This window comes from Salvia splendens, unplaced genomic scaffold, assembly GCF_004379255.2.
Source record: "Salvia splendens isolate huo1 unplaced genomic scaffold, SspV2 ctg541, whole genome shotgun sequence".
In the NCBI taxonomy this organism is placed as follows: Eukaryota; Viridiplantae; Streptophyta; class Magnoliopsida; order Lamiales; family Lamiaceae; genus Salvia; species Salvia splendens.
The window spans coordinates 1,079-17,949 of NW_024599199.1; the positions used below are offsets into that span (position 1 = coordinate 1,079).

At 38.9% G+C, this 16,871-nt stretch overlaps 1 protein-coding gene and 2 pseudogenes across 1 annotated transcript; 2 read left to right on the top strand and 1 right to left on the bottom strand.

Moving 5' to 3' along the window:
* The first annotated feature begins 2,904 nt into the window (after positions 1-2,904).
* LOC121790544 lies at positions 2,905-8,319 on the top strand (annotated as a pseudogene).
* A 2,102-nt stretch (positions 8,320-10,421) lies between these two features.
* Positions 10,422-12,847, top strand: LOC121790546 (proteasome subunit beta type-7-A-like). The gene is made up of 8 exons (XM_042188739.1): positions 10,422-10,657; positions 11,450-11,591; positions 11,698-11,794; positions 11,891-11,960; positions 12,045-12,149; positions 12,233-12,331; positions 12,431-12,518; positions 12,616-12,847. Exons 1-8 carry the CDS (start codon positions 10,514-10,516, stop codon positions 12,690-12,692), a joined length of 822 nt encoding a protein of 273 aa, XP_042044673.1. The 5' UTR covers positions 10,422-10,513; the 3' UTR covers positions 12,693-12,847.
* A 141-nt stretch (positions 12,848-12,988) lies between these two features.
* LOC121790545 lies at positions 12,989-15,995 on the bottom strand (annotated as a pseudogene).
* Positions 15,996-16,871: the final 876 nt, after the last annotated feature.

Sequence of the window (16,871 nt, forward strand, 5' to 3'; positions counted from 1 at the left end):
CCATATTGTGCTGGTTGCCGTTGGCGACGAAACTGATGGCGGGACCAACGCCATTGCACTGAGCATTGAACAGGGGCGACGACTGGAGAACGTTGATGTCGTTGTTCGACCCGGTGACTCCAAAATAAGCATGCCATATCCACAGCCGGTAGTCAGCTACAGCTTCAAGGATCATCGTGGGATGCTTGGCTTTGAAGCCAGTAGTGTACATCCCCTTCCAGGCGGCGGGGCAGTTCTTCCACTCCCAATGCATACAATCTATGCTGCCCAACATCCCAAGGAACTCGTGCACCGACTCATGCATATCTATCAGACTCTGGCAGTCTTCGGGGCTCGGACTCCGAAGATACCGCTCACCGAATATCGCTCTCAAGCCTGCGCAAAAATCATTGAATTATTCTCTCTAAAGCACCCACGATATGCATAAACAACGGACGATGCATCCTAAAACGTCGCCGGAATAAGGCATCCCCAGAACGCGGCTGCGGAGCGAAGTAGTCCTGATACAACCGAATATGAGCAGCAATGTGGTCACGGGGTATTATAGTTCGACGACGGATCGGCCGATGTACCGCCGCCTGCTGCCGCCGCTGCTCTCTCTGGTGTAGCAGCCTATCTATCGCACCTTCCACAGCGACCTCCAATTCATCCTCGCTATCACTGTCACTAGCCATTGTAGATATACTTGAAAATAGAGATGTAGAGAGAGAAACTTGTTAACACAAGTGGTGCGAATGAAATGAAGTTCAACGAGCCGTATATATAGAGTTTTAAAAAATTTTTTAATATACCGGACGTCCGACCCACGCCACAATGGCAGACGTCCGCCCGCCCGTCGCCCGCACGTCCGAGGACATCCGACGTCCTTACGGGACGTCCGTATCCGAGTTGAAACGCCACAATGGCGGACGTCCTGGTCGCCCGTCGCGGATGTCCGACCGGACGTCCGCCATTGGAGATGCTCTAAAGATGCGAATTTCAAAATAGGATAAGTTATTTGAATCCCTTATTTTCTATTTTTCCAATAATTTAGAGTATAATACTATAATTCAATGATTTCAATAAATGGCTCCTTCTCCTCTGGCTTTTGATATTCATCTATGTCTTGGCTTTTGATATTATGATGGACATAAAGGGTCCTTTCCCATATTTGTGTTTTTATATTTCCATAACCACTTTAGGGGATTTTACAATACATATATGTAACAAACTTGCATTACAAGAAATATAACTTAATAACACAAGCTAATTAGTTCACAAGGTCCAAAGGTGAAAAATACAAAGAAACACAGACAACTAAAATAACCAATCTACATTTCCATCCACATTTACTACTTATCATGTGTTACGAAAATAGGAAAGAGAAGTAAAGAAGATGAGAGCTAAAGGTAATAGCTAGAAAAGAAGGTAAAGATGGAAAATACACGAAAAATTGTCGAATAGGAAAGAGGAATAAAATAAATATACGAAGAAATATCGGTCAAACCATTTATTGAAAAGATGAATTGATTTAACATTTAACATAAGCACGGAAAGAGAATGTAAAATAACCTTTATGGATTCGAGGGTATTTTAGTCAGAAAATTTGTTAAAAAAAGTGCAAAAACACTTCAACCGTGTAAAATGCAAACCTTCATTGTACCTCCTGGAATATTTTTTTCAGAAACCGCAAATGTTAACCTTAAAAGTTTAGGTCCTTATATAATTCAATCTTCTTTGTAATGAGATAGAATTATATCTCATTCTTCACTAACATTACTCAAACTATTTTCCTTTATATAAAATTTCGTATTAAAATCTGCAGTGCTTCCAAATTAGTTTTCCTAATAATTTTATGGAACGGAGGAAGAATGTTGTATATAGCTTGTTTGGCCAATTAATAGGGGCGAGCATTCAGATCGGATTTTCCCCCAATCCGGTCCTATCTAAAAATAAGAAATTCCATGACAATGAATCCAATCTCATATGAATCGTCATAATATCCAAAAAATTCATGCACAAAACTATATTTTGAAAAATCAATACCAAAACCCGAAAATATGATGCCATATACCATTAGTATTGTTCGAACACAAATATTTAATTTATTTAGGTTTATAATTATAGTAATATTTTTTATATATGTAATATACATAAATAAATTTATTTGGATTTTGGATTTTGATTACATCATTTTTTAAATATCCGATTCGAACATCTGAATTTTTCAGAAATTTGATCAGACTTGACCTGAAAATTAAAACATCCGAATCAAATTTTAAATTTCGACTTAGTCCGAATCGGAATTTTAGATATTTTGTTCACTCGATAAGTGTAATTAAATTAAATTCCCCTGGATATTCATATATATTAGTAATATCCAAATGTATTAGACAAAATTCCGGAATATGTATAATTAACCCCTTGATTTTCGGACAAAATCACGCGACATGTATAATTAACTCTCTAATCTTGAGTTTCCGAAAACAGCCCCATTCAAACGATCAGCTTCACCCACCTGCAAGCCCATTTCCGTCATTTCATTGACCGCTTCCACCACCAACAAAATTCCAGTCGCTACCACTGCAAATAGGAAGCATCACCACCACCCACAGCGCACGTTAGCTGCCCCCCGCAATCATTACGCCTGCCCCAAACCCATGCATTTAACCCCTCTGCTTAACCTACGCACCCCTCCACTGACGCCATTAATTGGATCTGCACCTCTCTACTTCCACCCTATCCACACACACACACATACACACACACTCTCCTATATCTATCCGCCCCGATCCTCGGCTGCCATTTCGTCTCCCTCAGCTTCGGTAACTCATCATATGTCATATTATCCGAATCGTCGCCCGATCGATCTCCGGTTGGGTGCGGCGGAGCTCCGGCGATCCGAAGAGTTGCTACTCCGGGATCGGAGCCGATTCTCGCGGTTTCTGCGATCGAAGCATGAATCCTCTGTGCTGCATTGCGCCGGTGTCGGTCGAGAAGGATCCGGCTGTAGTGAAGTCCCGAACCCTAAGTCAGGAGCTCGTGGTTGATGGAAACTGCTTACAAGAGAGTGTGAGTTTCTACAACAGCAGCAGCGGCGGCGGCAGCGATGCGATTCTTCGGCCGGTGAGTTTCAACTCGAGGTGGAGTTTGTCGACCAATGGCGGCGCCGGCGGAGGCGATCTGCAGGCGGATAAGTGCGATGAGAGCGAAGAGATCAAGAGTGTGGCTGGAATTTTGTATAAATGGGTGAATTACGGGAAGGGGTGGAGGGAGAGGTGGTTCGTGTTGGAGGATGGGGTGCTCTCGTATTATAAGGTGCACGGGCCGGATAAGATTGTGGTGCGTTCGGTCAGGGAAAAGGGGGTGAGAGTGATTGGCCAGGAAAGTTGGAGGTATATGAGAGGGGTAGTAGTGGACATAGCAATGGAAGTGGAAGCGGGAACGCGCTTAGGGCTAGTGCGTTTGGGTCGGGGAAACAGTGGAAGCCATTTGGGGAGGTACATTTGAAGGTCTGTTCATTTCTTTTGTTAGTAATTGCAATGTGTTTATTGTAATTGTTATTTGATCTTGTCGTTGCACGTTTTAGCAGCGAAGTAAATCAAATGGGGATCGACGCTCTAACCTCCATTTGGGAACAACTTGTTGCTATTCTATAGGATTGTTGAGGGATATAGATTAATTGTTTAATTAAAGCTATTGGTTAGCTAGTTGGTTAAGAAAAATGACTAAATTGTGGTGTAGTGGTCACTAAAGTATTTTCATGATTCATGCTTAATTCATATGGATGCGCTGATGCTAAGTAGGAAATGATTTTTTTTTCCGTCAGATTCTGATCTTGCCCTATCTGCTTGAATAGTTTGTGGAGTAATATACTGGGACAAATTATCCTATACTGGCTTTTGATGGAAGTTATTGAATAATTTAGAGATGAAGAAGTGCTATGGATTCCTATTTCTATTTGTGGTTCCACTAATAAACTAAGTACTCCGTATCAAGTATGAATATATTGAAACAAACTTTTGAGATGGGAGATAATAATCATCATTTGGTTTGTTATTACTTACCTTACTGATGCAGATTATGTTTTCCTAAGTTGTTTTTATTGACAAGGAGATTGAAAGCAGTAGAGCTGAATAACACATTTCTTTGATTCAGAGTTGTTGCTTTCTAAGCTTATTCTGATGTGAACTTTTCATTTTAAGATATTTGAATGCTTTTAGGGACACTGAGTTGTGAATTTTATAAAGCTTCCCTAATATTGCCCCCAATTTTTTTACCATTAAGCACCAAAAAATATGTTGAACAGGTCTCTTCTGTTCGGGCCAGCAAGTCAGATGACAAAAGACTGTCAATATTCACAGGAACAAAAACTCTCCACTTACGTTGTCAATCCAAAGAAGACAGAGCTTCATGGATTGAGGCTCTTCTGGCTGCTAAAGATAAATACCCCAGGCTATTGACAAGCTATGACTTGGCACCTTCTGAAGATTTTGTTGTTACAACTGAGAAGTTAAGATCGCGGCTAGCTGAGGAGGGCATTAATGAGACTGTAATAAAGGATTGTGAGTCTATAATGCTGGGTGAAGTTGCTGAGGTGCAGCATCAACTGAAGAGTCTTCAACTTAAGCACATGTTGCTGCTTGACACATTAAGAAGACTGGAGGTTTGCACTTGTCCTTTATGCTTCTGAAGGAATTCTGCTTAGATTGAGACTGTAATATTCTATCCTAGTTGTTGGGTTCACCTCTAGTTTCCTATAGATGGCAATATTTTGTCAAAAGCACTGAAGATTATGTATTTTGAATCTGAAAAACACTAGAAAGGGAATAGAAAGTACCACAGGGAAATTATTTCCTAACCAAGCAACAATGTGTATTATCATCCCCAATCCTTGTCTCCATTACCGATTTACCATTCTACCAAGCATTTTTCTTACTTTTTTTCTCATTAGAGCCCTAGGTCTTCTAAGTTTTTTACCAATTTGTTGTGCAGTCAGAGAAGATTGAACTGGAAACAACTGTAGTCGATGAAACAAAGGGGAGAGACTCTTGCTGTGGACAAGGGAATAGAAGATTCAGCGGTCAGTTTATTTTTATTGCTTACATCATTGTTTAAGAAAACGATACTGAACAATACACTATGCATTTTTTTCTGAATGATAGTTTTAACTAAACATTTACTTAATATTTTTTTTAAGCTTTTGCAGATTTCTATTCAGTTATGTCTGAGGGCAGTGCAAGTGACTCGGATGCAGATAATGAGAGTCGATATGGAGTAGACGTCGAAACAGACGATGACGATGGAATCTTTTTTGACACAAATGACTTTTTATCTGCTGAGTCTCTGAGAAGTGCTTCGTGTCGTAGCAGAGATAATCCAATGTACATACACAGCCCTTGGGCTGAAAGCGAATCTCCCTTTTCCGGTCATTTAAGAGAAGCTGGTGCCGGGGTCAAGACAATTGAGTTTCCCTATGTCAAAAGAAGGGCTAGTTTACCAGAACCAAAGGAGAAAGAGAAGCCGGTTGGCCTATGGTCGATCATTAAGGATAACATTGGCAAGGATTTGTCTGGTGTTTGCCTTCCTGTGTACTTTAATGAGCCTCTGTCCTCGCTGCAGAAATGCTTTGAAGATTTGGAGTACTCATATCTTGTTGACCAAGCTCTGGAATGGGGGAAACAGGTCAGATCTTTATATGCTCTTACCTTTACTTGATAAGGGTTTGGGGCTGGGGTTGTCATTTCAAACATTTCTTAGAAGGATAACCTAATTACCGTGTATTACTCACTTATTAATGTATTGGAACAAAAGTTTCAGTTGTCTATATACTAAGTTGCATCATGGACCATCCTAGTGATTTCTAAACTTTAGATCTTTTGATTTGTAACCTTACAAGCACTATTTTATTGATTTTCTATGTCATGTTAAACGTTAACTGGACCATTAGACTAGAGAAATCAATCAATAAATAATAAACCCAGGGTTTGTAATCTATATATTTTCATTAAGTAACTGGGAGGCAGCATTTTACATCTGCTGGTATATAATAGAATGTGCTTTTCCCGAATGACGTTTGTAGAATCAAATCATTAGAAGTTCTTTATTATTCTAGATAAATATCTTAAGGTATTTGAGGGAGCAATTGAGAAGTAACACTATTTAACTAGTTACGTCTATCCTACTCTGTTCAATAGCTCTATTTTACCACGTTTGAACTTGCCGCTGAATGATTCACCAACCTGCTGAGTGTTATGCAAAAAAACCTTACATCTTATATCCTGCACCCATTTCAATTGACCTTTGCAGTTATTGTTTTGAGTTATCAAAAGTCATTGACTCTTCATTATTTATTTTTATATGTGACCCTAGACTTGATTTTTTGATTTAGCAAAGAGCATTCAGTTTATCCAGAATATTTGTCTTGAGTTAAATGTCACATTTTGCTTCTGCAGGACAATGATTTGATGAGGATTCTAAACGTAGCAACTTTTGCAGTGTCTGGTTATGCATCAACAGAAGGCCGACAATGCAAACCATTCAATCCTCTCCTAGGGGAAACCTATGAAGCTGACTATCCGGATAAGGGTCTACGATTCTTCTCTGAAAAGGTTACTCTTCTGTAGACAACATAACTCCCAAAAACTTTTTCACTTTCTCTTTATTTTTCTATGTTTCTGCTATTTTGGATTAGCTTACAAGTTGGCTAAGTTGCATTTCTAGTGTAATCATCTGCATAAACAATTAAGAGTCCTGTATTTGGAGTTTCAGGTTAGTCATCATCCAATGGTTGTTGCCTGTCATTGTGAGGGCAGAGGGTGGAAATTTTGGGCAGATTCTAATCTCAAAGGGAAGTTCTGGGGTCGTTCCATCCAGCTTGACCCTGTTGGAGTTCTTACTCTTCAGTTTGAAGATGGAGAGACATTTCAGTGGAGCAAGGTTACTACTTCTATATATAACATCATAATTGGTAAAATCTATTGTGATCACTACGGCACTATGCGCATAAAAGGCAGTGGTAACTACTCTTGCAAACTCAAATTCAAGGAGCAGTCTATTATAGACCGGAACCCACATCAGGTGATTTTCTAATCTTCAAGCCAGTCAACTTAACTGTCAAATGAATACTTAGATTCTAGATGGCGAATACCTGAATTTACCATATAGTGGTGAAAATTGGTGATAAGATTATCTCATCTACACTGTCCCATACAATTTTACCAAATTTTTATTTTTTTTTTCTCTAAGATTTCCTGTCACATTATATTGTCAAAATATAGGTTCATGGAATCGTGCAAGACAATAGGACTGGGGAGAAAGTTGCGGTTTTAATAGGGAAGTGGGATGAAGCAATGTATTATGTGATGGGAGATCCAAGCACAAAGCCAAAGGGATATGACCCTATGACAGAAGCTGTTTTGCTATGGGAAAGAGATAAAACTGTTACCAAGACAAGATATGATCTCACACCATTTGCGATATCTTTAAACGAATTGACACCTGGTTTACGGGACAAGCTGCCTCCAACCGACTCTAGATTGAGACCCGACCAGAGGCATTTGGAGAATGGACAATATGAGCTGGCAAATGCTGAGAAGCTGAGGCTTGAACAGTTACAGAGACAGGTGCGTACCTCTTTTTTCCGGCATTATTGGACGTGTACTCTTTTTCATGCAAGAGCTGTCTGGAAAATAATTGTACTCTCTGGTGATGCATGTTGCTTTTTTTTTTTGTATTTATTCTTATTTTTCTGGTCTGTTTCGAAAATTGCTGAATCCAGAACTTATTTGTCTCTTTTCTTACATGAGATTCAATCCTAGTAACTTTTGTATTATTAAATCACTGACACTTATGGGTCACATTAATCTGCTTTTGTGGTGAAGTCATCCCACATTTACGACTACGTGCAAAGTAAGCTTGCGTAGTAGACCTGATGCAAGAGTTTTTGGTGCAGGCAAGGAGGTTGCAGGATAGAGGGTGGAAACCAAGATGGTTTGGGAAGGACGAGGAGGGTTGTTACCGATACATGGGAGGATACTGGGAAGCTAGGGAGAAACACAAGTGGGACGGAATCCCTGACATATTTGGGCAGCCGTGTGAGTTACCGGCCGAGGAGGTCGCTGCTGCTCAGCTGAATTTTGAATATCAATCGAAGCAGAGGGTAGGAATGGGCTTATCCTAGCAGCAGCAGCCCCGTTCATATATGTAAATGGGAAAAAGAAGTGTATATGTGCGTAATTACAATGTTTGTAGCGAGCTTAACAATGCCAATTGTTACAATCATCAAATTATTGACCTCAATAGAGTGAGTAATTCGGAAGTAGTTACCATTTTACTTAATTTTATTTTATTTTTCACCTTTTCAACCATGTACACTACATGCGAGTATTTCAGAAAGTCACATGCCTGAAAAGTTGTGTTTTCCTTCCACTAGATGGATTGGTGAGGTAGAAAACCGGTATTTGGAGATCTTGAATTTTTTATTTTTATGAAACATCTAAGTGTTCAACAAATTGAACAATTTTATTTTTAGGAAACATCGAAGTATTTATTTAGGGATTCAAATAGTGCTATATGTATATTTAAAATGTTATATAATTATGTTATTTTCTTTGATAGTTGGAAAGTTTCGATTAAATTGGAGATATTACGAAAATGTTTATTAGAAGAATCAAATTATATTTATGTTCATAATATGGGTTTTTAGTTTATTACACTTTAGGACTGTCACCGCGTTCTCTTCTCAGACGAAGATCCTTGGCCTTTTTGCAGCTGCGCTGAAAGAGCCAAGAAAGGATAACATAAAGCACTCATGGTTGTCTGGGATACGCTTGTTCATGTCATCTGATTTGGCAAAAGGCAGTTGCGCAGTCGAATCTGTTTTCGCCATTTTAGACAGGAGGAGTGTAATAGAGCCAGACAGTGGTTTCAAGGTGAAGAGCCGGTTAAAAGAGCAGATTGAGTTGAATCGCGTCTACTTTTCGTATCAGTCTAGACCCGAACAGATGATCTTCCAGGGGCTAACTCTCAAGATTGATGCTGGAAAAACAATGGCGATAGTCGGACAGAGTGGTTCGGGGAAATCAACTATCATTCCGTTGATTGAGAGATTCTACGATCCGATAAAAGGGACAGTGGTTGTAGATGACAAAGACATTAAGAGCTACAACTTGAGAAACTTAAGAGCTCACATTGCACTAGTGAGTCAAGAGCCAACTCTTTTTGCAGGAACCATACATGAAAACATAGTGTACGGAAACAATGATGCAACTGAAGTCAGGAAAGTCGCAATGACGGCTAATGCTCATGAATTCATAAGGTATATATATGGCTCCAACATGCAATTGTTGTTTGTTGTTATGTTGGGTTATGCTATGTGTAGTTCGCTGAAAGACGGATATCAGACATATTGTGGAGAAAGAGGAACTCAACTCAACTGTCGGGCGGGCAGAAACAAAGGATTGCCCTTGCTAGGGCGATCCTCAAGAATCCATCAATCCTTCTCCTAGACGAGGCGACAAGCGCTCTAGACAGTGCGTCTGAGAAGTTGGTCCAAGAGGCGTTAGGGAGGATGATGGTTGGAAGGACATGTATGGTTGTGGCGCACCGCTTGTCGACTATACACAAGGCCGACTGCATCGCGGTGATCGTGAATGGGAAGGTTGTCGAGAAAGGATCGCATACTCAACTTCTCGAATACGGGCCAAATGGTTCTTACACTTATCAACTTACAACATGGACATTCTGGGTAGAAATATAGTATAACTCTTGTAATATATATCAATGTAATGTCTACTTTTTTTACCATCAACTTCCAGTATGTTTTTTTTAGTGAAAATAGCATTAAAATATGATCTTAAACAATTGAGTTAGTGTAGATTCAACTCGCATGATTATCTTTGTTTGATGGTTATGTTTCTCATATACACCTGACCTGGATATGCAAATGTTGAGTAATATAAGTACTCAATTTGATTATATGTTTTTCTTACTTTCTTGCTACATTAAGTCGAACCTCTAATCTATTAGCTCAAAATTGTAACTTCTTTTACAAGTAAATTAAGATTATAGCAAAGAACAATAAATGAGTAGATTCATATTGCCACAAAATTTCAACTATATAAATCTACAAATTCAGTGTAAAATAATGCTGTTCAAGTGTTTTTTTGCTGAATATTGATTTACAGAGAACAGAACACATGCCCCAGCTTTTATATTTTGTTGAGATAAAAAAAGACAACATTAATATTTCCGCCATTAAATAAAAATAAGAAGTGATTTCGATTTTCGACATAGTAGTACTTGATTTTACTAACGTTGAGGGTATTTTCGGTATATTCACTCATACTTTCGAATCCAAATCCGGTTGAAACCCAAACCCAAAAGAGAAATAACCCGACCCGTTTCGACTACCTCCCTTTCTTCTTCCCCAAGCTCTCACATATACTCCTGCACTCCCTTTTCTGAATCTACAAACTTCCTCGTTTATTTTTCTCCGAAAACCCTCTTAGTTTTGAAACTGCAGCAAATTGCGATGACGAGATTCGAAGAATCGGCCCCCGTAAAGGGAGGTTTTTCTTTCGATTTGTGCAAGAGAAACGAGATGCTTGTGCAAAAGGGCTTGAAGCCATCCTCGTATCTGAAGACTGGAACCACGATTGTTGGGTTGGTTTTCCGGGTACATTTGATCATAGACCGTTTTAATATTTCGATTTTAGAATTTTTGTTAATTCGAACTTAATTGATATTGTGCTTGCTCAATTTTCATGAATTTGCTTGTTTCCTTTTCCTTTTCATTCGTGATTGCGTGGAATACTGTGATTATGTATTGCTTTGGGTCCACTCATTCTGTGATTCGAGAGGGCTTTGTAGTGACTTGAGATGGAAAATGTGGGAATGTGATGTTTTGTTGGGAAAGAATGTCATAATGTGTTTGGGAGCTTTTTTTTACCCTAGATGAGATGTGTTGCATTTTATTTGTTAGAATTTTCTTGGATACTCTCGAATTTTATTCTTCTGATATTTTGGTTGAATCGAATTTTGCCCCGAGCAACATTTTCCCCCAAATTGTATCGAATTGCATGAAAACGAAATTAGATTAAACAGAATCATGGCAGCCTTATTTTCTGAGTTGGAGTTGAATCTAATGCTTCAGAACTACTTCATTAATTATAGAGTCATGGAGCTGAATTAGTTAAGTCAAGTTGATATGATACTTATAAGATGATATGATCACCAGTGGTAATCCGTTTGTTTCACTTAGACTCTCCCACGAGTTGTTTATGAAATTGTGCGCAAGTCTTACCCTATATCAGGATATCTGTAACCTTATCTACGTGCATGTATTCAATAGGACTTATATATACTTAGTACTTAGCTGCTCCTTATTTGCCAGTAGGTTATTGAAGTCAAGGAATGTGTTTGTTATTTGCTTGAATATGTTTTCCTTGACAATGTTTATATGCTTAAGGATGGTGTCATTCTTGGAGCTGACACACGAGCTACCGAAGGCCCCATTGTTGCTGATAAGAATTGTGAGAAGATCCATTATATGGCCCCAAATATTTATTGTTGTGGAGCTGGTACGGCTGCCGATACAGAAGCTGTTACAGGTATAAATTTAGTAGATCTCATCTCATGTTGTCTAGTTTATCTGACTCTTTCTAATGCCTTCAGTATATGACCAACTCATTACTGTCCTTTTGTTTTGACCTCTAGACATGGTTAGCTCTCAGCTGAAGCTGCACCGATTTCATACTGGCCGTGACTCCAGGGTTGTGACTGCTCTGACTCTTCTGAAGTCTCATCTTTTTAGGTGCAAACTTTTGTCCCAAAACCACTTTATAGTGTCATTATTACTTGTATGTAAAGTATGTTATGTGGGAAGTTCATTGATTTATATATGAATCAGTTATCAAGGACACGTATCAGCTGCCTTGGTGCTTGGTGGAGTGGACGTGACGGGTCCTCACTTGCATACTGTGAGTTACTTTGGCCTGAAGATATTGCTTTCTTTTTCTTTTTCTTTTTTTCTAGAGGTCTAACATGGAAGGAGGCTATCCCAGATTTATCCACATGGTTCTACAGATACTCTGCCATTTGCCACTATGGGTTCTGGATCCCTTGCTGCAATGGCTATTTTTGAATCAAAATACCGTGAAGGGCTCACTGTAAGTTCCTTTGGCCTTTTATAGATCATTCAAACACTTAATATGTGGATTCCTTGAGTTGAGATTGCAAGGTGCTTTTGCAGAGAGATGAAGGAGTAAAATTAGTGGCTGAAGCAATTAGCTCTGGAATATTCAATGATCTGGGAAGTGGAAGCAATGTAGATGTCTGCGTCATAACAAAGGTTTGAGTTAAAATTTATGATTTTTTCTCCCTATCTTCTCATAGATATCATTGGTTGCTTGTTATAAACTTGTTGCCATCTTACCACCTTTTCTTTTAGGGGAACCGAGAGTACTTGAGAAATTATATGTTGCCAAACCTGCGTACGTATGTCAGTGAGAAGGGATACTCTTTTTCCAAGAAGACTGGTGAGCATCATTGGGAAAATATATTGCATGTTTCGTGCTTGATGGCTTCAATTTTATTTTTTTTCCATTCTCATTTTTATTTCCAATATATCTGCAGAGGTGTTGATGACAAAGATCACACCATTGAGAGAGCTGGTGGAAGTGAATGAAGGGGGAGATGCTATGGAAGAATGAGTGTGTTGTTGAAATATGTCATGCTTCTTGGGAACATTCTTGGTCTTATCATTAACTAGTCTGTTGTTTAGCCTCAGTGCCTTAAATTTCATTATCTTCAGAACTCTATCCTGTTGCAGTTTGTTTGAGATTATAATATCTGCAGTTTACAGTTATTCCCTCTCCCCCCCCCCTTTCTTTCTGTGTAGCCATGTGATGGATAAGATAACGAATCAGTAATTCGCTGCACTAACCTCCTTATGGAATTTGGTAAAGTTTGTGTGTGTGCAAGATAAATAACACAGTAGATGTATCAGTACAATGCAGAACAAAATCAGGGTTATATTATAATCGAAAGGTGCTCTGTGGAGCAGCAGTTATTTGTGATTGCAATCTGTCAATCATACAATAAGTAAGAATGTAAGATATCTGTGGTATGTGAGTTCATTATTAGTGACTTGCTATGGGCAAAGCATCATCATCCTCTGTCAGTTTTTGGTATATCTATAACATGTCTAGATGTTTCATGGATGCCATTTTGATTTGTTCATAAGCTGAAACTTGCTAGAAGATTCTTTGATATAAGCTTCACAATCGAGCTGATCTCCTGTAAGCTATCATCAGCTCCACATCTAGTGCTGTCTATGATTTTGAACCATTGACTCCCTGGGTCGCACCTGCTGTTTTTATCCAAGCATTTGCAGTTATTTGTGACTATGTTGTTGTCCGAGTCAATGTCCAAGCATACATTGGAACCATCTTTTAGTTTCGAAGACAGATGCATCTTAGAATCTGAGATAGCTTCCCATTTTGAACTGGCATAACTGCATATTACCCCGAGTTTTGCAGGTTTCCCTAACTTGTCTGCTTGAAGGCAGAAATATGTTCCTTTTATCGTCAGGGTTTTCTGGGGAGTGTAAGTCCACGCTTCGGCCTCAGAGCATGGACCTAAGACCAGGGGATCCACCAACGACAGCCTCTTCACACACAGCCCCGTCATAGGATGGAAAATCACTTGGTGGAGACGCGCTTCTGAATACCCCGGCCCTGCAGTTTTCAACACGAATGACAAAGCTCATGTGATTGCTGGATTAAGCAGGTATGTGATGCTACTGAACTCAGAATTCTAAGAAATTGACAGATATATGAATATATGATGTTACCTTTAAATGGATACTGGAGAGCTGATATCTTGTGGAGGATGGTTTGATTTCTAGCACCACACCAATTCCAGTTGTAAACTCCATAAGTTTCGTCGAATCCGACCACCCCTTGTCTCAAGTAGTAACTACCTGTGAGAACCCATAGTGCCCAATCCAAATCTAGTTCAGCTGCCCATCCCATGAAGCAGTTCAAGTACCTATTGTCATTGACATTAGTGCCCCTCATGTCAACGCCGAACTCACTCAGGAACAAGGGGTAGCCTTGGTCCAGAAGGAAACCCGCCTTCTTCATCGTCTCACCCACCCGATCCCCACACACTTGGTTTAAGTTCCCATTCTCCCACGCCTCCCCATCTGAGAAGCCATACCAGTGCAGCTCAAACACCAGCTTATTCAAGAAACTCAGGCTGACCGGCTTCTTGAGAAGAAACGAGAGGTCTCTGTCGTAGTTCAGCCCGGATAGAATGACTAGGACATTCGGGTTTGCTGCGTGCACTGCTTCTGCTCCTTTCTGCATGTACCTGTACCAGTCATCGACGTTTTGTCGAGAGCCGCGGAGCTCGTTCCTCAAGCTCATGGCGACGACATGTGGGGTGTCGTTGAAGATGGTGGCGACCCGGGTTAGGCCCTTGATCCAGAGGTCCGGGTTGAAATACACATCTCCAAAGAAACCATTACCATCGAAATTGCTGCAGCACCAACCAGGCTTACTTGTGTGGTTGTCTAGGATTATCATCACATTTTTCTTAGCAAGACTGCCCACCACAGCCTGTAATATGATATTGGTCACTGAATGAATATTTATCGTTTCAGCTTTTACTTAAACTCGTCGAATTTAAACCCTAAATTCATCTCAAAGTTTGATCTCATACGATGAAATTGTATCCATGCAACATTCAAAAATTCCAGTGACGAGATCCAATAGCGAATTTTATCATTTTTCTTAGTAGACTTGGTGCATAATTTATGCAAGTCACATTAAAAAATGTGTGCAATATCAACAATATATTATAAATAGACAATTCGAATATTTTGTTTATGAGAAAATTAAGAAAAATGTTAAAAATTCGTAGTTGTGAGACAAGCCAGATTTTAAACAAAATTTATGGGTTTTTTTTTGACAAATTACCTTAAATTAATGATTTAAGCATGGTAAACAGATGCTATTATATTTGAAAGGGAAATAAAATCTATTTTAATACCCCAAATTATAATATCTTGCCTTACCATGATGCAAAGTGAAGTAAAGTCTATTTTAATATCCACAATACTAATCAAACGACGAAAGGTAATTTAGATAAATGTGCTGACTCCTTCTAACATTAAATGCATAACCTATACCCTACAATTATTTATGCTAAAAATAATGAAGTAGTTGAGTTAGCTTAACATATTAATACCCCTTCAATAAACTAAAACCAGATTTTCCCTAATATAGTGGCTAAACTTCAGTGGGAGGAATTTGAAAAGATGGTGTGGTGAGGAATAAAGTCATGCCATAATATTGAAATAAATAAACACTGGCAATTTATTTGGCACTTTCTTGCTCTACTTGATGATAAGGCTGTCCCCATATATATTAAAGTCAAAAACCAATCAAACACAAACACATAATGAAACAAATAAATAAATAAATAAAAAAGTAAAACACTTTTTTGGTCTTTCTATACATACATACCTTGTAAGCATTGATGAGAGAGATCAATGATGGAAGGATTGTTGATTTGTAAACCTGAGATGGCTTCGAAGAGTCCGAGGTTCTTGAAAGATTGCCTGACTGTAAGAGAATGTGTCATTTGTGAACAAGAAAAGTGGCCAAGTTAGCCTAACGCAGTTGAATCCTAAGTCTATAATCTCCGATGATATCTGCTCCGCCGGCTTCTTGCTCAGCCCCTCCGCCACCATCACCTCCAGATGCGACGGCCAGTTCACGCACGCCAGCTTCGCGCGGTGCCCTGACTCGTCCACTATCCACCGTGACTCGGTGGATAGTGGAAGCGCCGCCGCGGGGGTGGCGGTGGATAGGGCTAGTAAGGGAAAGAGGAAGAAATAGAACAAAGTCACCATTTTTGGTTGTTTTGTGAGTGTGTGTATTGTTTATATAGTGGTTGGATGAATAAATAGTGTGTTGAATTAAGATTGTGTATAAAGTCATTGTTACATTTTAAAAGTGTTATCCTACTATACCTAATGCCTTCTCATCTATAAAGATATATTTTTTTAATATGGTATTTTCTTTTTAATTTGAGTCTCAGTAGCGGATCCAAAATATAATTTTAGACTGACTCATTGAGAGAAAATGATGTTCAGTCTGAAGTGAATGAACATGGGAGGGAGAAATTTTTCTCTTATGACATCTATGGATTTCTATTTATATCGTAGTCATGTGACTAGAACTTCCAATGTATTGGTATGGAATACTAGTATTATACACACATCACTTGGGTTTAAAGGAATAGTGTATTATCTTTATTCTTGGAAGACTTGCAAGGCAATATTCAATCCACATGTTGCATTCATAATACCATTATCTGATTGAGTAATTGCTACTGCAATCCAAAGCCCAAAACACACACACATGCACACACTTACTGACAAGGAAAGTCATACAATGAGTTTGGAAATATTTATTGACAATTTGATTATATAGATATGATGAGGATGGTTTTGTGCATCTTTTGTTGGGCTTGCCAAAAAAGTTAAACTACTAAATAAAGGCTTAAAGAAGCTTAAAACTTGAGTTAATTCACTAACACTAAAGTCTAAATATCTTCGAGTTTTCTAAAATAGGATTACATGACAAACATGAAGACGAATTTAGAACCCTCAAACTTGTACCAATATCAAAGACGAGCTATAGAGTTAGAACCAGGCTGAGCCAACTTGCCAAAACCAAGTCGAGAAACGAGAATATAGGAGTATTAATTTACTACTCCCTTCATTCCACCGACGATGACATACTTTCTTTTTTTAATCCGTCCAAACAAAATAACCTCTTACTTATTTAGAGAAATAATTAAAATATTTAATTTTTTTT